The 22,568-nt window shown below is 42.1% G+C and overlaps 3 protein-coding genes across 6 annotated transcripts; all 3 read right to left on the reverse strand.

Moving 5' to 3' along the window:
* Positions 1–460: 460 nt before the first annotated feature.
* plekha3 (pleckstrin homology domain containing, family A (phosphoinositide binding specific) member 3) lies at positions 461–9,743 on the reverse strand. 3 transcript variants are annotated; one of them, XM_077613998.1, is made up of 11 exons: positions 9,554–9,743; positions 8,440–8,556; positions 8,221–8,370; positions 7,973–8,094; positions 7,662–7,766; positions 7,536–7,579; positions 6,856–6,962; positions 5,992–6,747; positions 5,628–5,842; positions 5,483–5,526; positions 4,090–5,035 (listed from the first exon to the last, which is right to left on the reverse strand). In XM_077613998.1, the coding sequence occupies exons 1-8, from the start codon at positions 9,573–9,575 to the stop codon at positions 6,638–6,640; spliced, it is 777 nt and encodes a 258-aa protein (XP_077470124.1). In that variant the 5' UTR covers positions 9,576–9,743; the 3' UTR covers positions 4,090–5,035; positions 5,483–5,526; positions 5,628–5,842; positions 5,992–6,637. The 3 variants fall into 3 exon arrangements, with proteins under 3 accessions (XP_077470126.1, XP_077470124.1, XP_077470123.1); XM_077613997.1 differs by lacking the exon at positions 9,554–9,743 and adding an exon at positions 9,216–9,542; XM_077614000.1 differs by lacking the exons at positions 6,856–6,962; positions 7,536–7,579; positions 7,662–7,766; ... (2 more) ...; positions 8,440–8,556; positions 9,554–9,743 and adding exons at positions 461–694; positions 2,160–2,214; positions 2,300–2,337; positions 2,792–2,843 and having other exon boundaries at positions 3,828–5,035; positions 5,992–6,146.
* A 426-nt stretch (positions 9,744–10,169) lies between these two features.
* LOC144085151 (RNA-binding protein 45-like) lies at positions 10,170–13,072 on the reverse strand. Of its 2 annotated transcripts, XM_077614199.1 has the most exons (10): positions 12,647–13,071; positions 12,393–12,515; positions 12,181–12,307; positions 11,783–12,115; positions 11,579–11,708; positions 11,403–11,511; positions 11,172–11,326; positions 10,938–11,013; positions 10,721–10,859; positions 10,170–10,516 (listed from the first exon to the last, which is right to left on the reverse strand). In XM_077614199.1, exons 1-9 carry the CDS (start codon positions 12,926–12,928, stop codon positions 10,743–10,745), a joined length of 1,452 nt encoding a protein of 483 aa, XP_077470325.1. In that variant the 5' UTR covers positions 12,929–13,071; the 3' UTR covers positions 10,170–10,516; positions 10,721–10,742. The 2 variants fall into 2 exon arrangements, with proteins under 2 accessions (XP_077470325.1, XP_077470327.1); XM_077614201.1 differs by having other exon boundaries at positions 10,170–10,859; positions 12,647–13,072.
* Positions 13,073–13,234: 162 nt separating this feature from the next.
* Positions 13,235–22,446, reverse strand: pdxkb (pyridoxal (pyridoxine, vitamin B6) kinase b). Its single transcript, XM_077614202.1, has 11 exons — positions 21,211–22,446; positions 18,992–19,046; positions 17,860–17,964; positions 17,706–17,789; positions 17,574–17,608; positions 17,416–17,501; positions 17,231–17,276; positions 17,048–17,159; positions 16,834–16,970; positions 16,670–16,736; positions 13,235–16,304 (listed from the first exon to the last, which is right to left on the reverse strand). Exons 1-11 carry the CDS (start codon positions 21,289–21,291, stop codon positions 16,189–16,191), a joined length of 924 nt encoding a protein of 307 aa, XP_077470328.1. The 5' UTR covers positions 21,292–22,446; the 3' UTR covers positions 13,235–16,188.
* Positions 22,447–22,568: the final 122 nt, after the last annotated feature.

Genomic DNA, 22,568 nt, shown 5'->3' on the forward strand with positions numbered 1-22,568 from the left:
CCGCCACTAGACGGCATCATTGCATTGGATGAAGCAACTTGTGAGTAGAAACGAAGATAAGGTAGGAATACCAGCAGATGCTATTAAGGTTTTAGGAAAGGTTCAGCAAAACGGTGGCAAAAATTCAAAACGTCATTTTTGCAATATAATAACATATTTATTCACAGCCACTTGCAAGAGATTGTACAGCGTTGTGGTCGGCGAGCAGTTTGAACGTAGCGGCGAGGAGGACCAAGACGAGGAAGAGCGGCTACCGAGAGACCGAGTCAGGACTTGAAACTTCATTTTGGGATTCGCGAGACACGTCTTAGGAAAACAAAACCAGAGAAGTTAGTTCCAGGACACAACAATTGCTTTCTTTAGCAAAATTGCCAAATTATTATGTTAAAATTTGACATTTTAAACATATGTATTTTTTTGCAACAGGAAAGGTAGCATGTTTCGTAAAATGCACCACACCACAGCAAGAGTTGTGGTCCCCAAAATGAATGATACTAATGCACTTTACCCGCTGTATTGTTGCTCTGCGGCACCCCTTGCTGCCGATTGGCGTAAAGGCCCGCCTGGTTTCCGTTGGCTTCCTGCGGCCCATTCCGATTGGTCCACGGGAAGGAGCTGGCAAAGCGCTGTGCTGCAATTGGACTCAAATGACGGTCCGTTTCCCCGGGGGCGTGTTGTCCCCCAAGCTGAAGATCTGTGGATGAGAACAACAACAATGCTTGTCATTTTACAACAATTGTAAATATGTAATGATGTCCATTTAGTTGTTTCATGTCAAAATTCAAATGAAGATTATAGATACATGGAAAATATGTTTGTCCTATTGTGTCCCTTCTTTTGAAATAAAAAGAAAAGTCAATTCATGAGGTGATTGATTGTGGCAGTCTACTTGACAGACATAGCGGCCCACCAAATGTAACTAAATACGAAAAAAATAAGTTTGACGCACTTGTTACCCATGGGAGTCATATACGTATACAGACACTCCTCAACTTACGAACGCAATTGGTTCCGAGCGATTGTTCATAAGTTGAATTTGTTTGTAAGTTGATTTAGTGCTATATTTTGTATTATAATTTATGTTTAAGGCCTATATAAGTATATTGAAGGTTTATATAAGTGCATTTGTATGTTTAAGGCTTGTATAAGTAACACGCATTGGTTTGTACTGAAAAAAAAAAACATTTAATAAAATGGAGAGAATATGTACAGTACTGAAGAGAGAGAGATAGATTTATGTATTAGAAACTGGCCAAAAGAAGCGACCTAATGACGATTGCACAGTTTTCTTCTTTTTTTCATCATAAATGATGCAGTAGCACTGTATGGCATCATTCAATTGATTTGCAAACTTTGTGCAACGTTCAATATTTGGGTCCTGCTGCTCGATCTTTCTGTTTATAAATGGTACTGAATGTGCAACGCTCACCACTTTCTGACGCGCATCAAGCTTCGTTATTATTGCCACTCGTTTCAAATGAAATGGCTTGCCTCTTCCTTCCAACTCCCTCAATAGAAGCCTTTAGCTTTTTACCAACCATATTCAATATTGGATGCATGAGATATTTAATGATACAAATGAAAAAGGTTCTTTGCACACTGGAGATACATTCACGCACTTCTTCTTCGTTGCAATGCGGAAGGTAGATGCTGGGTGAGCTGAGCTCTCACAGCGCCAGGCGTCGGTATTAGCGGCGGAAAGAAGTACTACTCCGAAAAAGACGCGAAATACAAAATTGGACTTGCGAACATTTTTGGACTTAAACGCAATTTGCAGACATGTTCGTATGTACCGTTGTTCGTAAGTTGAATGTTCGTAAGTAGGGGAGCGTCTGTATATATTTTTTTACGAGCGCACATCTATTGAACGCACTTTGCTCATCACTGCAATATTTTGCACTGGAGAAATTGCGCTGCTACGCTTTTAACGGCAACGTTGCTATTAAGAGCCAACTCGCGCGCACGTCAATGGATCAATACTAGAAGAAAAGCTTTTAAAGTCTTCCCTTCCTGCCTGATCTGCGCTCAAATTTACGTGCAAACTTTCCTGTTCTTTTCCTCTGTGTCTATGACACCGAGGGCAGCCACAAGCAAAGATTTGGATAGACCATAGACCAAGTCATTTACCTGACTTTAAATTATACAAAATGTATATTCACCTTTCATGGTGGGCGGAGTTAAGATGCTCTGCTTTCTCTGAGCGCCGTCTGCAGACTGAGCAGCAAATACAACGACACGATAATTAATACAGCAAGGAAAGTCAATCAATATGTCTGTAAGTGCGTCTGCGCGTACAAACCTGAGTGCCTCCGCTGGCGTTATTCTGATCCCCGACATCTGCGCAAAACAAGATTTATCAAATGCACGCTTCATTTTGACCCAATAAAACGTGCCAACATAAATAAATACAAAATACCTATGGGAGGGCTCTAATGCGCCCCCACACTGATTGCACCTTGGGCTGTTGCCCATATTGCCCTTAGTCAAAACCGGCCCTGCATTAATGTGATTTGGACACTCATTAAGCTGAGCTCACCAAATGGAACACGGCCTCCGACACACACATTTACACACACACACACACATGCGTGCTCAGCATCCGCGCCACTGACTGACATCACTTCCCAAATGCTGCCTCTAAAATCTAATAAAGGTTCCATTATAGACCCGCACAATCCCCCCCTAGCCCCCCACCGACCGGTCCAACTCCCATTCAAAACGTTCTTTATTGACACACACGGTGTTGCCAAGGTGCAAATGACCTGTACTTCGGTGTGTTTGTGTTTGGTACCTGGATGCCTGTATATTTGCAGTGTGGCAGGCGTTGGTCGTCTGCGACGTATCTGGGGGGGGAAAAAAAGAAAATTTACAAATGTCATGTGTGTTTCAATACAAAGAACAAAGCGACTTAAAGGTATGCGCATGCCAGAAGTAGCGTGTGTGTATGAGGTTGTATTTACAAGCAGGTTGTTGGCTAAAAGCTTTTATTTGTTTGAGTGAGTTCATTGGTGGCAAAAGCCAAAAGCAGCACAGCAATCCGTAGAAGCCTGAGAGGCGATGGAAAAAATTAAAATGCAAATACTAATTCATAAGTGTGCAAGGGAGAGCGGGCTAGCTTGTCATGTTTTTCTTTGGTTCCATTCAGCACTTCTTAGAGAAGTGCTTGTTTGTTAAAGGGAAGTTTGATATTTTGGCTTTGGATTTGAGCAACATTTTTCGTTTTTTAGATCTATTGTTTAAAAATAAATCAAAGTTATGTCAATGTCACTTTGAATTGAAATGGTCTGCATGAAATTGTTTTTAATTGTCTTAAAAATGAATATTAGCAAGTCTATATTATTACTAATTTATATTATTATTAATCTAAGTTTTTTCATCAATAGATTTTTGCAAAACATTGGCTCATACATTCCAATGGAGAGCATCACCAAATCACCAATTACATAATTATTATTTTTTTATGCTGACACCGACTACATTTTGATAGCATAACCGTGACTAACAACCACAATACATCTTTAAAAGAATGTAAAAAAACAAGTCACAAGTGTTGACAACTAGCACGCACACTGAACATTTTGTCCGGCCTGTCACATGAACGCAACAACGATGATGTCATTTTTCATCTTCATCACCACAACATGCCACTTGGACAATACACGCAAAAATACCTTCCAAAACTTTGCCTGCCATTTACATGCAAGTCTGCCAAAAACGGTGAAAGTTCTACAACAGACACGATGATACCCGGAAAAAGGGCAGTTTTTGATAAGACTAACACACAAACACACACACAAATTCCACATTGAGTCGAGTGGTCCACTCACGTGTTCAGCGGCCTGCGGGTCTAAGTGTCCCTGCAGAGTCGGGACGTCAAACTGGATCTTCTTGGGACTGCCGGGCTCCATCGCAGTCCGAGACTCGCTCGCTCGCTCGTACAAACAAACACAGAGAAAGAAAGAGTGTGGGGGTGTGCTTGCATGTGTGTGTGTGTGTGTGGTGAGGAGGGAGTGGTCTGGCCACACAGTCCATCGCAGCGTGCGCACTAAAAGACTAATTGATGTAAATGCCGACAATGCAGTTTTTCTATTGTCACAAATGTGAGTGCTACTCGATGGGTATTGTTTAGTCGACATTTTGAACTCTTTAAAGGGCAAGTGACTATTTTTGGTGGTTTCAAAAAGGAGACTGAAACTCATAAAGGGCACATTATGATTCATGACATTGACAGTCCTCAACAGTCTGAATTGTCCCTCGGTATGGTGTGAATGTGTTTTTGTCTTCTCGTGCCCTGTGATTGACTGGTGATCAATTCAGGGTGTGTTGTGCTTATTGTGCAAAATTTGGCTGGGATAGGCTCCAGCACCCCCGCGAGCCTGGCCAGGATAAGCGGAAAGGGAAAGGAATGAATGAAGGGTTGAAAGCGGCCACATTTGGACGTCAAAGGAGACCATTTGGAGCAAGTAAGCGTGTTTAAAAGATTTATTTAGCTCAAAGCAAACGCAAAATAGGAACACAAAAAGTCAAATTAATGCAATATGTAATTGCCCTCTTTTGCTAACTACCACAACACATGCTCTGTGACCTGGGCTGGCAGTGAATAAGTTAATTTCGTGCCCAGTCCCCGAAACGAGCAGATAATGTCGTAAAAGTATTTGCTAACTGAGACGAAATGAGCGCCTGGATAATTCGAGAATAAGAATTCTATCGGTCGATGTTGTACATAATCATTCCCCTTCTTTTTAGTTGAGGTGCTCGTGCAAATGAATTGGCAAGTGTTCTTTCTCTAGGTGGACGCTTCCATTTCAGGCCCTTCTGAGCCATTTCCCGTGTCACTCCGACTTTCACCTCGGTGCCTGTCGGCTCCCTCCTCAGGAACATCCTGGTCCTCGCGCTGGGCATCGTCGTCGTCTTCTTCGCTGGACGACGATTGGTCGCGGTCTTCGACAAATCCGGTCGACTTGGCTGCATGTTTGCGTGGCTTGTAACAACCGGCGCATCGAGGAACAATCACAAACTCCGCAGCACTCCGGCCCTGAAACGCAACACATTTTTGCCCATTAAAATTCAAAACACTCCAGTTTTTTGTTTTCCAAGACACTCGCGGACTAGTTCTCAGCTCATTGTACTATCAACGATTTGATAACATTTAATGAGACAACTATTAAAATGTAAACAAATATGTGCTCAGGAAAAACAATTGATTTGAATTGTACAACAATTTATTCAAATTTCAGGTTTACTTTTTAGTTAGTATTTATATAATGCCATAGCAGCAACAATGATTTAAAAAAAAAAATTCTGTAATATAATTTAAATTGAACTCATTAATTCAAACAATTTGATAACATGACTACCCATACAAAAAGCATGGATTTTATAAACTTTTATTTTTTACTCGAGTTCAATCAGTGCCCGGTAAACTATTTCAGGCGTTAAACAAAAAAAGGAGTATCATAACACAGGTAAGTAGTAGTATTACCTTAAGCAGCTTTGGACTAGTAGTCGCTTGATCCTCAACGCCGCCTGCACACAACACAAAAGCAGAAAAGCCTTACATTAGGACGTCCCCAAAAAACACCAAAATGAAAAGAATACTGAAAGTCAAATGTGTTGTCCTAACAGACCATGGGGTGCTTGTTGTCCTGTGCCCGCCTCCTCCATCTTTCGAGTGGCAGGTCGACAGGACAGTGTTCCAACACCCCTTTTAAACACTCTTCCACAATGTTTGCTTTTGCATGAGCGTCATCCGCTGTTGTGATGGTTGTGTGCTTTCAAGCAAATTTTTGCTTATTTTCTCAATATGCTTGTGCATCGGGATTCTTTAGTTGGGTTTGTATACCTTAAAAATGGAAACAACATTTTAAAAACAATCTTTTTCCACCAATTAGAATCCCTTATCTACTGTTGTTCTTTTACATATATATTTTGATTATGCTTTTTTTTTTGCCCATGTGTGGAATGCCAATGCAATTGCAGTCGTCCACTGACCTCATGAGTGAGCCTTTGTGTTTGTGTCCTGTTCCATGGGGCAAGGACATCCGGCACCCAACACATTGCGGCTGAAATGACAAAACTCAAAATCCAAAACACACGATCGCACACCTTCTGTAAACACACACACACACACGCAAATAGTAGAGCATTCCCTGCGTGACCCTCAGAATCTGAAATACAAAACAATGTGCTATATATATTTTTTTTGTTTAATTTTTTGGGGGGGGATCTTCTTCACATTACATTGGTCCAAAAAATTCATATATTATTCACTCTTCTTTTTAAAGCATATCATTTGTAGGTGCTCTAGTGCAGCTTGTTTTTAACTCATCGACTGCCATTGACAGCGAAAACGTCCAATCCATTTGGTCTGTTCAGATGGAGCGGACGTCTACTTGTGACAAACGTTATTAAAATTCAAAGCAGAAGGATGAAAAGAGCCACGCGATTGGGCGTCTATCATCGTCAAAGGTGCTGAAAGAGTTAGACACCATGGTTCTTGTTCCTGCACTCCCCGGGAAGAATTCAAGTTCTGAGTCCCAAAAACAAATATAAATAAATAACTCACATAAAGTCCAAAGTGCTCGTTAAGAGTTCAAAAATACATTCAAAGCGACGCCATCCCGCCTTTTTATGATCATCAAATTGACAAATCGGTGTCCGTGTCAGTGGGCGTGGTCTTCGGACTCATGGCGCCCCCTCGCTCTTCGGGGATGCACGGCGGGTCGCCGCCGAGGTTCGGCAGCAAACCTGGAGAGAAGACACACACGGCAGAACGCCTTATCGGTTACCCCCGACGCCGATGGACGTCCGATCCATTCCAAACGGGAGGGACCGTCAATGCAAAGTTGTTGGCACCTTTATACGTTGGCTCCGTGTCGTGTAGCGAACTGTCCGAGCTGGCCCGGTCCCGCCGCGGCTTGGATCTCGGACCTCCACCGGAGCTGTCTTTGAGCGCGCTGCACCTGAACAACATACAAATAATAGAAGACAAGCATTTTGAGTTAGACGTGAAAAAAATGGACAACCCCCTATATTATATTTTATATTATATTTTTGGCCGAGCCAAGAGTCCTGTTTTGTGTTTGGAACATTTACTTGTTCTCTCTAGCCTTTTAAGTTATTTTTAAGCATTTTTAAAATAGGATTTTTTTTTGCGTATTTAGGCTGTGCAGAGTCCTATTACCGTATTTTCCGCATTATATAATGCACTGTCAATGAATGCCTTATTTTAAAATTTGTTTCATATATAAGAAGTAGTAGTAGTAGTAGTGGTGGTGGTGATAGGAGTAGTAGTAGGGGATTGTATTATACATCTAGATGCAGCTGTAGTAGTAGGGGTTGTGTTATACATATACTAGATGAATCAGTAGTAATAGGGGGTGTTACACATTCACTAGATGGAGCGGTAGTAGTAGTGAGTCGTGTTATACATCCACTTGATGTAGATGTGCTAAAGGTAATTTCATACAATTACCCCTATAGATTTATATATAACGCACATCATTGTATTACAATACGCATGTGTTTGGACTGACCTGTCCAAGGCGGACGTTCCAGGGTGACTGACTGATCTTCTCATCTGGACACAAAAAAAATCATGGCAACATCAATACCAATAGCCTACAGATGGATGGCCATCAGACATTAGGTTTGTGTCTGACCCTTTCAGGAGGTTGCAGGTGTGGTGTGAGGCTGTGCTGTGCTAAGCTCATGCACTCCTCCAGTGTCCTGATGAATGTGGCACAGGTGGCGCTAAGTAGTGAAGCCTGACGATCACATACAAAATCTTATTGCTCCGTTGACTAAGTTTGAAAAAATATTTTTGCTCTCCATGGGTGACAGACGTCCATTCCATTGGAACTCGGGGAGTTTGGCTGCAAATGAACATGAGATGATCATTGTCAGCCTTCTCAGTCAAAATGGACTGGACGTCTCTCAGCATCGTCAATTAGTTAAGTTTTTTATTCGAAACCTCAGGAGTGGACATGTCTCCGGCATCTGTGTTGCTCTGTGATTGGATGGTTTGGACCTGCTGGACTAGAAGGTCGCAGTAGAGACGAAGCTCAGACATTTTGGTCCTCAGACAGTCTGGACCTAAAATGTGGACACATACAAGTAAAATGAAAAAAAAGAGGCAAACCACTGGTCAAAATCAGGGAAAAAAGTTGAACCCTTATATACCTAAAGTAAGCTACTATTTATCTGTCTCCTATCGTGTACCTCTATGTTTGTGGGCATCAAAAGTTCCCGCTTTGGACGAGCCCAGCGCCACCAGCCAGCGTTGTCTCTCTGCCGCGTTCACTGCCCTCACGTAAAAATGTTGCTCTCCGGGAATGATCAGCTCCAAACGGGTGGTGTCCGTCGGGTGAACTGAAAAGCAAGCATTGTCAATGGCACTGATTTAAGCAGGGAGCGCTTTTCAAATGTTTGCACACTAACCTTTAATTTCACAAACGGACATTTTTATGGAGCCTTTACTCCCCTTGCTCACATCATCTTCACTGTCGTAGTAAGAGATGATGCCGTCGTCCAGAACAAACCAGCGTGGCTGCCAGCCTAAGACACACACAAACACACACACATAAACACACACAAACACACAAACACACACACACATTGATATATGGAAGAAAAAAAGGAGCAGTAGTGAGGTTATGAATGGGGTGTTCAGGTGTTGTAAATTGTACTTTTGTACAGTAACTATTACTTTTGACATATACTACATCAATATATTTCTTGTGTGACATGGGCACACTACAGTGTCCTAGACAATGTTATTTTTAATGATTATAAGTGTTAGGATAGAAACTTTACAAAAATGCCTATAACAGGAATACTTGAATAATGCATTATCTAGTATTGAATGAAAAAGTGTTCAGGAAAATATTTAATCAACTATTTCTCTACTTGACCTGTGTTTGAATAGCTTAATCTTTTGCATTGTTGGCAACAGACCTAAACACTTCATTTGACCTCGACCATTCGGAGGTTACTTGTTGCTATTAAGAGCACAAGTGTCGAAGTTAATAAATCAGCATGTGACATATTGCGTTCAGAGCATAACTGATGGTTTTGAATGGTAATCAACTGACCATAATATGAATGAATGACTGTGTTGCTTCCGAATTTGCAACATTGGTGCAATATCAATAGAATATCACAATATAGTTGACGGACGTGACCTAAACACACACGAGGGAAAGAGACTCACTCACCTGTCATGTAGTTTGTCCATTTGTACAGAACGCCCTCCATGGTTTGCTTTATTTTAGTTTATCTCGTGACAGCTGCTAGCTAACAAGCTAAAGCAGCTCAGTGACGAACCACGACGAGTCAGTCAAGCACGCAAGTGTCATTTTCAACCACTGTCCCTCTCGAACAAATAAATAATTGTGGATCTAACGAGAAAGTGAACGGCATCTTGCTTTAGATTTAACGCTAACTTGAAAATAAGTCAGCGGACGGCCAGCCAGGAGGGAAAAGTGTCAACAAAACAAAAGCCGATGACGAAGACCTGTGAGGGTCATTTCACATAAAAGAAACGAATACTTACGATTTGGCGTAAAACAGGCCATTAATTAGATTTGTGTCGATGCTGGGTTTATGAATATAATGTTGACATTGTACAGTGCACCAAAAAAAGGCTTAATGATGCGGCTCACAAGCAGTACATGCAGGTGCTACTAATACTAATTGCTGACCTATATAATGACTGTTAGTTAACCCGTTGATGCACAACATGGAGTTTTCATTTTCCATTTCATGCAATAATTACTTTTTTAATAATATTACATTTAATTATTTTTTTCCTTTTTTAACTAACCTATTTTGATCCACGACTCCACAAAAAAATTGTTTGGATGAAAAACTGTTCAACAGCTATTTTTGTTTGTTTGTAAGGTTCTGCCCTGGTATTTGCCTGTACTTAAATAATACATATTTGGTATATGTAATCATTAAATGAATTGATTTCTAAAGAAAAAAATCCTGGATAAAGTACTAACACGGAAAAGGAATGTGGGTCATTAAAATGTTTGGGAATCGGTCACCGTCAATGGCAGTCACAATGTGACATTACACTTTTTTGATAGGACTAACCAGAACTTCAAGACAATCAAAATTGTTCATTTGTCTCTGAAAGTTGATTTGATGAAGAAAAAAAATACAACTGAAACACAATTTCTTTATTTCTTCTTGGAAAAACGGTCACAATGGGAACACATTAGAACAGAAAAAGGCTTAAAAACAAAACAACTGTCTAAAGTCGACTGTTTCTGTCAGAATGTAAAATTAAATGCTCATGCGGAGTCTTTGTTGAAACCTGGACCTATTTTGAAAGGTACAACGATTAGAAGCAAATGACAGATCTAAAAGATCCCATTGAAGGTCAGGGCAAAAAAGTATGGAGGACAAGTTTAAGGTCAGACAGTTGTCAAAGGTCGGGTCAAAGTGTCTCCGTCCATGTAGGTTGTCGGGTCTGTCAGGTCAGGTGTCGTATTGTCATGACAACAGTCGCCTGGGGAGCAAGAAGCTTAAGCGTTACTCACAAACAACAGTCAATACACACAATGTCACCCTACTTCAAAATATTGCGTTCATATCAAATCTACAGCTATTGGGTTGGACCACTGCTAATCTACATGCTACTTTAAAGATGTTCCCTGAAGCCGCTCAAATTGTATGTCCACATGTTGACATTCTGATTCAACGGCGGACTTACCTTGCACGTGCTGGTCTCTTAGTTAGTACGTGCGAAGTCTTTTGTGCGATTCTTCCCTGGGAGGATCGGCAAGCATCACCTTCATCTTCACGCCGTTGACCACGGAACCATGGAGCGCCGCCAGTGCATCGTCGGCACACTAAAAAAGTCAACGGGAGTTGTTAGGATTTGGAATTGTTATGTTTTGAGGCCCCCTTGCAAAAGGTGAGCTCATTACCTGCTTGTCCGCATACTTCATGTATCCGACTTTCCTGCCTGACACCAAGTGGACCTCTATCAGGGACCCAAAGCGGCTGAAAAAATGTACATAAATAGTAGGACAACTTATTAAGGTCTCAAGAAAGGTTTATGCTCAAATGCCACATTTGATTTTTAACATTAAGTCTAAATCATTTGTAGATCACGTATTAAAAAAAAGTGGATTTTAACCACTTTTAGTATCAGAGTTTACCCAAAAACATTCTCCAGCACGTCAACGGGTAAAGGGGCGGGACCAAACACCACAAACAAGCGCTCCTGGGAGATGCTGTCAGGTGGCGCCAGCTTCTTGACGGGCGGCAGGTTCACGTCTGTTTGGATTCGGGGACCCATAGGCCCACTGAATCCCTGCAGGGAGAAGAAAAAATAGATTTTCCTTAATGCAGAAGACGGCCGATCAGAAGGAATCGCACTAGCTACCTACCATGTGAGAAGAGTTGGGATGTTTGCCAGCTTGGTTGTTGGAGTGTCCATTCCGAAACGATGACAACATCTGGGTGGTCACGAACTGCATGGCCATCCTACCTACCGAACTACACATTCACACTCGCTCAGTACGAATGCTTTCTCTCGTTCCTGCCTGGCCGAGCGTGCACGAACCCGTTGCGATCGTCTCCGTCGTCCATGAATTCAACCACCAGTCTATTTCCCGGAGGATATTCGAATCCGTTCAGTTTGTCTTTAGCATAAAACGCTGATCCCAAGTTGGTGTAGCGGACTAAAGCGTGACCTGCATGCGCACCAAAACATAAAACGTGGTTTTATTTGTTATCTCATTCAGCGTGTTCTCGTTCAAGTGCTTACCTTTGCTCGTCCCATAAACGTCCCGCTGTTGCTTGCAGTACTCCATCCCCGGAATGATGTCAAACAGACCATAAACTTGCTCCTGGCTGAGCGCGGCGCGGGTCGTCACCAACAGGAGGTGGCTCAGGTCGGCGCCGCCGCTGTTGCCACCCCCAGTGCTGTGGTAGTCCATCATTGGGTAGTTGGAGGATTCCGCCGTCGCGCCCATGTTGAAGGGGAACATGGCCATGGAGTCGGCGCTGCCCATGTATTCGCCCCTGTTCCCCATGTTGCTGTTGTAATCTTCCGGGGGCGAGACTTTGGTGCGAGGTTCCGCCAAAATGGCCCTGTAAGCTGAGAGGAACGTAACAGTCATCAATTTCCACGTCCACAAAAGGATGCTCTGGGCGCGCCCTTACATTTGTCGCAGTTCTCAATAGCCATGGCCGCCTGCGAGGGTTTGTAGTACCTCACATAGCCCAAACCTTTACTCTCCCCGGTAGACTTGTTTTTGACAATGATGCAATATTCAATATCACCATACTCCTGAGGGTACACGAGCCAAAAAAAAAAATCTTCCAGGTTTCACATCTTACTTCTATTCAACACTTAAGAAGTTGGCTTCATGTACCTTAAAGATGTTCTTCAGGTCTTCCTCAGAGAAAGATTTGGGGATCATAAGGAAGATCCTGGTCAGTTCCTCATCCTCTACGTCTCGGTGGCTGGAGGATGATCGTGACTGGGCGATAAAAACCTGAAACAAGACAAGGCCCAAGACAGGTATGACATCATTACGCTGGCTACCAGAAGTTACCTTAGCACTACAACTGTTTTTCAGCTAACTAAACGAAAATAGATGCGTTAAATAGCCGTCTTTGTTGTTACCTTGATGGGTTTTTTCCCGTCGAGCAGGACCTTTCCGTGCATTTCTTCCATCGCCATGCAGGCCTGAGACGATTTGGCGAACTTGACGTAACAAATGCCTTTGGGTTCCCTCGTCTGCTTGTCCTTAACGACCCAAACTCCCTGGATGTCACCGAACACGGCGAAGCGTTCTCGAAGGTCATCTTCGGTGATGGAGCGACTGGTCACCAAAAACAAGCGGCTGTTAGGTGGGTCGTCAAGATTCTCCGAGGAATGTTTCACGTTCGCTTGGTAGTCGTCCATCTTGAATTTCTTTGACCCTCCTCTTCACTGCAGATGTGTTTGCGAACACTCGGATTTCCTTGAAACTATCCTCGTGACTCCTTCGAGTCATTCAAATTTACGTCAAAATGTACTAAGAGTTCTAATGAAGATTTAAGAATTAAAACTACAAATGTATGCACTGGATATGTTGTATACAAACAGGAAATTCGTATGAATTTCGTTTTCTCTGATAGGCGTGAACGTACCTTGAAGGTCTTTGTTTACGTTTCGATGACGTCCGTTTCAAACGTGATCTCTTGCTGTTAACATAGCAAATAATACACATTATTGATAATTCGTCTTTTTGTCTTTATTGCATTAGAACATACATTTGTCATATATATCTATATATATTTATATACTTTATAAATGTGAATTTACACTACAATCTTGTATTGTAACATGTTAAAAAAGACTGCAAAAAACATAGCACTAAAAACAGTTACCAAACAATGGATAAATACATTTTGTCTTTTTGTTCTTGGCCACAAAGAAATAAACAAGAATTTGAGGGATGAAGTTGGAAATGTCAGAGCAGGGGCACATTTAAATGTTGTCACACATCATTTAAGTAAGACTAACAATAACGTTGACCAGTTGCTTACTGTTTTCCGGTAACTGACATTGTGTGCTTTAAATATTTTGTCTCTTTTCAAAGGTTACCACCAATTACACACTGATACAAATTTATACATCTGATGAAAGTGCATTCTTCAGCACTATTTTAGTTTTTTTTTTTAATGAAGCAATATGTTGATGCTTTTGAACATATATGTTGTTATAAACTAAACATCTGTCGCATAAATCATTTGTGCTTCTTTAGGAGAGACATATAAATGTTGAGATGGAACTTCTAAGTTGGCAGTATTTGAAAGCTACGGCAAAAGATTAGGGCCACCGAGAAAAAAAACGTGCCACATATTCTGACTTTATAGTCAGATTTTTTTATTTAAAATCAGAATTCAGACTTCTGCAGTGGTTCTAATCATCTTCCATAGAAAGCAGCTATATTAATATAGCAGTAAAACTAAACTGAGGAGGACAGGAAATGTACAAACGCAGACTTTGCCAGGATTCGAATGTTAAGGTGATGTGAGGCATTCTAACACTGGCGTTACACCCCACAACGATTGTCCGGAAGGACCCCTACACCCAAGTTTTGAAAGATTTTATTTTTTTGCACTTTATCTCAAAGGAGAGCCAATTGAAAACGAATTGAATGTTTATCTGTGTAAATGGCAGCCAAAGAGTTAATCACAGCATTTCTTGGACTTGTCTTAATCCAATTTAAATGATTTGGCAAAGGGACAGCTGCTAACTTCAAATTCAAAATGTTAGAGTATTGAAATCAATTCATTCACCCACTACATCACTAAACTGGCTCTATTACTTCATACCTAGTTGAATGCTAGAAGAAAAGGTGTATTTTTTTCTGATTACACGAAATAAAAACATGCTCCCTTGTTCTAATTTAGCCACAAATAGTTCGTTGATGTTGTCCTCATCCTCACACACACATATGTCCGCACACTAAAACCCTGTGACCATTCATGAAATAGAAATACAAATACACACAGCCTCTGAAAACGCACAACAGGTAGACAATTGGACCGATCAACATGGCCGCCTGCTTACTTAGCGAGCAGGAAGCTAAGACACTGTCGTCAAAAATGGCGGACGAGCTAGAGTAAGCTGACGTAGAATCGGGCACACGGAGATATGTGCCAAGTAGAGCTAAAAGCAGCTTGGTGAGGATATCCATGGTGGGTACGTATGATGATTGATGGGTCACCACCGCACGATTACCAGTACAAAGTGAGCACATTGGTGGCAAACGAACATGACAAAAGTTACGGAGCGTAATAACATTTCCTCATGTTGAATTTTGATTGCAATTGGCTCAACTGTTAGCACCTACTAGAAGCCGGCATTCCCTCAAATAGTGGCCTTGAAACGTTTACTGGTACGGCAGTGATTATCGTCCACATTATTGCACAGTGGAAATAATCTATTTCAAAGGATGAATATGTTTCCGGACAAAACCCACGAACTTGCAAATTCCACACTAGAAGCTTGGACTTATGGGGGAATTGAACCCTCGATCTCAGAACTGCGAGGCAGACGTGCTAACCACTCGCTCATTGTGCCACCCTGATTTGCATTATACTCCACTAATTGTCTTCATATATATTTAATACTGTGTAAAATGGCTTCAATGTATGTAAAACAATAAAAATGTTTTGTTTAGAGACTATTTCAACGGACTCAGTGGTGTGGCCACAAATTGAAGAAATGTGGTAATATAGGAGAGGAGAAAAACTTGAAAAAATTCAAACCCGGAGTACAAGACGAAAAAAAACTTCATGACAGCGACGTGGTCGCTTCAAAAGACGTCATCCATTTTGTGGAAGACACTTTGGAATGTTTCACGCCAGCAGCGGCTCTTTTAAAATTTGACATCCATATATTTACGTTACTAAAACTCTCGAGATATATTATTATTACATTATTGCAAAATGTACTGCTTTTCATTCACCTCTTACTAGGATGTTAATTACAAAAATTGCATTATGCTTTCAATTTTGACCTAGACGCCAAAAAACAAGTTTTTATGATCATTTTTTAATGTTAGACTTAACATAAATATCTAAGGAAATTGTACTGATCAGATATGTAGACTTTTCAGCTTTTGTCAACAATAAAGTAATTAATCAGGGTAAGCCGCTATTAAATCATTGGCTTACATTGATGGCAATAGATCGTACCGTTGTAATACTTAGGACAAGGGGTGTGGGGGTTTTTGAAGTATCCCAAAACGACTCAAGTACTTGATGAAAAGTACCAACACGTTTGATAAGCAAAGGTGTGGTTGAGTAGCACACGATGGCCCAGAAGACAGTTCAGCTAGCATACGGATGCTCCAATACAGTTATAGTACAACATCTATACATCAACTATACATTGTGCATTTTTTTTCCCCTTTGTGGGATTTTCTGAAGGATCGGGGTGGGAGGGGGTTGTTCACCATTACATCACTGCTAAAGGACGTGTGGAAATGGAGCCAGATATCGACAATTCAGGACCACGGAGAGCGCACCTCACGTCTCATTTTGGACGGGTTACCCTTCCTGTCTATCTGTGGTTCTGCGTGGAGGCTAAAAAGACTAAAAAGGGTCAGAGGACCTGACCGGATGATGCGTTACAAAATGACCTTGACACAGACGGGAAGTTGGCGGTCGTTACGATATCACAGTAGCCTCCGTCACGATAGCGGGGTCTTCTATGTCGGCTTTGCTCTGGACCATGCGGAGCTCGAGCTGGGGCGGGCTGGGCCTCCGACCGGGACCTGCCAGTTCTGGGAGACCGGAAGAAGCCAATTAAAACTCAAGCAGTCTCATCTAAGGAGCCTATTTTAGAAATATGGAGTTGACTAGATAAAATCTAGGCCCCTTTATTAACAAAATTGGAGATATTTTACTAAATTGGCATGTCTCTTGTAGGAACTGAATTAGCCAGTGGAGGGCAACCTTCTGCCAGTAGTAGCACGTGTGCTTGCATGAAAAGCATTCCATTGACTTATTTATTTTTAATAAACTTTTACTACTGTTGTGTGCACAAACATGGCGAATTGGCAACCCATTACTACATCACTAATGAAAGTCCTATATTCCATTTTTTTTTAAATCATGGGCTGCCATTAAGAGCAACAATTTTCCTTACCATGTGCGTACGATATGGTCCTCTGGATGACGTGATGCATCACCGAAAAAGTTTTCTCACACGCCGTCTGAAGTGAGCGTGGATAGAAAGAAGAGACATCAATGTTAGAGTGCGTGGTTTTGAAAGAAAATCAGTGTCCACGCTATAGCGCGTGTGGTGGATACCTTGAGGTCATTTGGGTAGTGGTGCGTCCACGCCAGAAGCATGGCGGCAAACAGGTCACCTGTCCCCACAAAGACGGCGTCTACTTTGGGAACTTCTATTCTGACCCTCTGTGTCGTTCTACTGCCATCGGGGCGAACTGAGTGCATAAGAATGCTTTCCTCAATTGATTTCCCCGGGGAGCGTGAAAAAGAAAAAGCGCGTTGCGACGCTCACCGTGACGCTGACTGCCCAGCGACACCAGGAAACGGTCACCCAGTCTGGAGGGCAGATCAGAGGAGGTGATGACCACCGTGTCTGGGCCCATGTTGTGCAGCAGGTCCATCACCTGCACACCAGACACTTTCAGACTGGTTGGTTTTGAAGAAGACGACTCCCGTGAATAATAAGCATTCTTACCTCTACGGCATCTTTCTCGGTGCTGATGTTCTTCCCTGTCAACAATCTAGAAAAAAAAATAAGCAAGGGCAGGATCATGACAACAATCTTTTTGTTCGTGAAAATCTGAAATTCCTGTATAACATGACACTCCTAGTCCACTAGATCCATTTTTTTTACTTCCAATCCAATGTTTTGTAACTCACTCGGCCTCAAACTGGTTGGGAGTGATGATGTCGGCAACGGGAACCACCTTGTTCTTGTACACTGGGTACAGATTCTGGGGGACGTACTGTAAAGACGTTTACAATCAGAACATGTACCTAAAACGACCCTACGACTAGATGAAGTACTCACAACCCACCATGGATCCGTGGTCCCCGAGCACAGGATCACACACTACAATATCAAACACAAGCACAAAGATTGAGCACAAATCTCCCCAAAACATTGCTTTGACCCCTCAAGATTTAATCCACCGGAAGGGAAAGCTCACCATACACCAAATTTGGATTGGCTCTCTTTAGCTCCTGAACAATGTCCACCACCATCTCCAGGAAGGATGTGTCCCTGGTGTACCCTGAACACGACACACAAACATTATGAACAGGTCAAATATGTAACAAAGATGATTGTTGACTAGTACACACCTGTGAGGACGTAGTCATACTGGTGCACGTTGTTGAGTTTGATGCCTTCGTAGAGAACGTGGAGCTCGTCAGCCGTCAACACTTGGCCCTTCCAGTGAGAATATCCTGCAGGAGCAGCCATGCACGTGGTACTTCATTGACCGTTGTAGTCGGAAAACTACCATCGCCTATTTTTTATTTCGACGTATCGTCTGAATCGCCGCATAAAATGGCCAGCAGTTATGATTTTCTGGCTGTGATAAATGACCCGACAACATTCATTTGCGCTGCCTTGTTCTCAGTCTGCTACATGCTAACTGCATTGGGAATAAATACATACGATGCTGCATATATTTTGATTGCATATAAATCAATCAATTATTTGAAATCAATTCTTCCAAAACATACATTGAGTTGGACACACACATAAATCGAAGGAGGAACCCAACACTGATGGAGGTAAAAAAATACACACATACACAAAAAAACACACACACACATAGGGAGGAATGCACAACAAACACCCACATAGGAGAGACGGTGTAAAGGACAAGACAAACGTGTGACTTAAAATAGGTGCGTATTGACCGGTGTGTGTCCACTCATTCGTGTCTGTCTGCTGCAGGCTGATGTCGCAGGTGAGTCACCGACAGGTCACGTGTTCCCTTTCGGTGGGGGGTTCTGGTTGCCAGGCAACACGGCGGGATAAAGCCAGAGGCGCTCAGAAAGGACTCGGGAAGTGGGGGCGCCGCGTGCCTGCGTGCGTGTGTCTGTATGATGACATCATCACTATCTGCTGTTGCAACAGACAACGTCATCAGGTGGATACTCCGCCTCCACCGTTTCCATTCTCTGTCGGGTGTTTCCATTCAACGCTTTTCCTTTACACGTGCGCTGGCACGACACTAATGATCTGCCATTGACGGGGATGGACGTCCAATCCATTTAGTTGCCCCTCAAAAGCAGTGAAAGTTTAAAAAGCATGTTTTTCTCCACAATGTGGACACTCCACACGGGCTTGTCATAAACAAAATGGCGGGCCAGGTTAAATTATGCCAACGTCAAAGTGTAAACCTCAACCGCGGCAGGATATTAGAACAAATATTTGCTGACTAACTGTGTTATGCGGCGCAGCACAAACGTTTCATGTTACCTGTGTGGTTGGAAAACTGCACAGAGTTGATGGAGTCCACCTCAAAACCTAAAACCTGCAAAGAAAATATAGAAGGTCACCAGCTGGAAATACATCTATTTTGTATGCAGATGTGAAAGTATGAGCCATAAAAAATATTGGAGATGAATTTAATGTAATGTGACAGCCTAAACCCTATTATTCTTTTCCTATCATATATCTATACTACATTTACTCATATTTCTTTAGTCACTCTTTGCATTCATTTAAAATTAGAATGCACGACACATATGCTAAAAGGATGACAGTAAATAACACCTGATTTAGGAGTTGATCCATTTATGGCCCCTCAAAGTGTAAAAGTGATTGCGTGGTGAAAAATGAATGGCAGTGCACGCTGACAATCAGAAGAAGAAAAAAATGATCACATTCAGCAAAAATCTCCCCTGATATGAGACGGTAAATTGTTTTCCCACGCTTGCTAGATTGTTATCGCCATGACTTGATGATGGAAATGTGAAAAAAGGAAAGTGACAACTCATTGGTACTCCTGCGGTGTCACGTGTCGCTTTTTTTTTTTTAACTCAATGGCTGCCATTGACAGCAATAGACGTGCAACCCATTTTAACAGTCACTTGTCCAATCATGGGATTAATTGTCTTGGGTGTAAAAAATAAATCGAAATCAACAAAATTAGACACTTGCTCTATAAAAGGTTAAATGTCTTCAACGTCAATTTTCAACTAGCTGTCTCTGAAAGCGTTAAAATTGCATTCATGTGGTCCACAGTCTTCATATCCCCGTTTCCAAACTGCCTCAAGTTGTCAAATTCTGGTGCTTAACGAAGCACTGACACTACTTCCAGAAAGCGAAGAAATCTCTGAATGGAGTTTATATAGGAAAACCGTAAAAAGCGGCTTTTACAAGCCGAGTAAAAGGGCCTGGTGTTAATAGAGCGGCTAATGGCTTCTCTAGTTATCCCCATATAAAGACAATTATTTGCGCGTCTGCGGGCGCAAAGAGAATCAATCAAACGTAACAAGTCGAAGGTGCTCTCGTGTTGGGAGGAGGAATGCTAGCCAACTTCCCGCTCGGCCCGGGACGAAAATAGACAAAGGAAGCGCTTCGTGCCACAAGGAGGTCCATCATAAGCATCGTCATCATCATCATCATCATTCAAACGGAGGCACCAACGCTCGTTACCTTCACACTGTCAACAGCAGAAATCCTAATGGGCTATGATGCTCACTTTCACGGCCTGCTGAACAGATCTTTGTCTTTTTACACATACATCTACCAGTACTCTATCTATACAATAGATGTCAAACTGGTGGCCAGGGGGCCAAATCCAGGCCCGGCACAACATTGCGTGTGGCCCACAAAAGTAAATATTCTGCAACCACTTCAGTTTCACTAAAATAACATTTATATCCAACTACTATTGTCCATGTTTTTAAAAAAATATATTTTTTTTACAAAATGTTCAGTAGTATTCAATAGCAGTGCATTTTAGTTGAATAAAATGCATATTTAATTTAGCATAGTCTTTGTGTGCATGTGGTTTAAAATAATGTGAACCAACTTTTTTATTCGATACTTGGACCACTTATGTGGATTTGAAAAAACATGTTTTTAAGACTTGAAATATGAGTGTCCCCAGCTGACCCACTCAGGACAAGCGCAGTGGAAAATGAATGTATGAACGTGAAATCTACAGAATCCAATCTATTCGGATATTAGCTGTGTCTTTTCATGGACAATTCGACCTTAAAAGGTTCCAGTCAACTCCTGTGGCTGATGTGAACCCCTTCCAACTATGTAAACACTGCCTGTACAGCTCTAAAAAAAATAATAGCAATAATGACAGGTAGCACATTTCTTTGACTGATGATAAGACTTTGCCCAGTCAGGACATTGATGTCTTTTTCAATGTCAGAGCCACGAGATTTGTCTCCTTCACTGCCTCAATAGCAGCATTAAATATAGCTGATAATGGGTCGTGACTGACAGCTACAAGGAAGATGCCACCTCAGTTTAGACTGTTCCGATGACAAACTGCTTCATTAACACTGACCCAAGAAGAACACACCTAGCACGACTCATTTGTTGGCAAACATAAACTTTGATCGACGTGAAACGTGGATGAAATTGAAAAGGCAGGAGGGGGAAAAAAGAAATGTCAGTCAAGGATGCGACATCATGGATGCGGGGAAGGGAAACTGGGCTGGTTTGGTTTCTACCTGCAACGGGAAAGAGGCGCTCTTGTTGCCCACATAACCCCGGACGACGTGGCTCTGGATGGACAGGACACGGCACTCCATGGCGGCTCCCGGTGGTCAACCGTGGAGGACAGACGCTGGCGGACGAGTCCAATTCGTTGGCTCGCGTCACCGCATAACAACGCGGATGGGACAATTATTAGTCCCCGACAGCCCGGCGCGCGCCCACCCAGATTTAGCTAAACGTTAGCTTGATGGCTACTCGGGAGGCGTGTGACGCGCACAAATGACGCTAGTCAGCGTGCACGCGCGCGCGCATGACGAAACCCAGTTCTCTCAGTTAGTTATTATTGATTTGACCCTTTATAAAAGTTACCCGTCTATACCTAGATCAAAATTCATATTTGTCCACGAGAAGACACTTCTATTATAAAGCTTAACGGTCCAATTCTGTAGGTGGCGCTGTTTTGGGTTGCTATCGAAGGAACCACTGGGGTTAATTTGGCGCATGCGCTGTATAGTCATAACATTATAATGTAAAATGCACACATTTTCAGATTAGGATCAAAATTAATGTAAATGGGGGCTTAAAGGCAAACTACGAAATGCGTTTCCTTACAACTAGGTTTATGTTGATGTCACAAAATAAGGCGTTAACTGAAGGGAATCAAAAATACCTGACTACTTCGTATGCCAACCAGGGAGTAGCGCTGTGATGCGGCCAAGTAAAATGATCGGACAAAAACCTCGCAGATGAGTGCGAAAAACTTGACAAAATCGGGAATATTTTTTTGGTACATATATTACACGCGTGCTCCTAACTGTTGTCAGTCATATTTTGAACTGGCGACACGTGTGGCCACCTGAAATACAACGTCATCAACCAAGGGACATTCACGGACGTTCAGAAAAACAAGTGATTAATCATTTTGACATGAATAAAAAGAAAAGAATGAATTTTCATTATAAACCACTCCAAACCTGACGTTCTTTCTTTAGACTATTCTTTTTACCTTTGTTAAATTTGGGAGAAGAAAGTAAACCTAGATCAAAGCAGAATGAGTGCGTGACTGTGACGCCATTGTCGTCGTGACTGAGGGGATTTGGCAACGCGCTTACAACACAGCAAGCAGATGTGTAAAGGCTGACAAAAAAATAAAAAAGACCGCATATAAATGACAAATTTAGCACAGCACTGCCGCAGAGTCGTGATTAGAAGACAAACGAGGATCGTACATGACTCCAACTCCACCTGCTGTTAAAGTAGAGAACACAAGAGCTCATTTAATCCTTTCAGAGACAGTTGACATTCCAATGGACAGCTCTAAATTGACACTTCAAATGTACTTAACCCCTTATAGGGCAATTTACTATTTTTG

Source organism: Stigmatopora argus, chromosome 11 (assembly GCF_051989625.1).
Source record: "Stigmatopora argus isolate UIUO_Sarg chromosome 11, RoL_Sarg_1.0, whole genome shotgun sequence".
Lineage (NCBI taxonomy): Eukaryota > Metazoa > Chordata > Actinopteri > Syngnathiformes > Syngnathidae > Stigmatopora > Stigmatopora argus.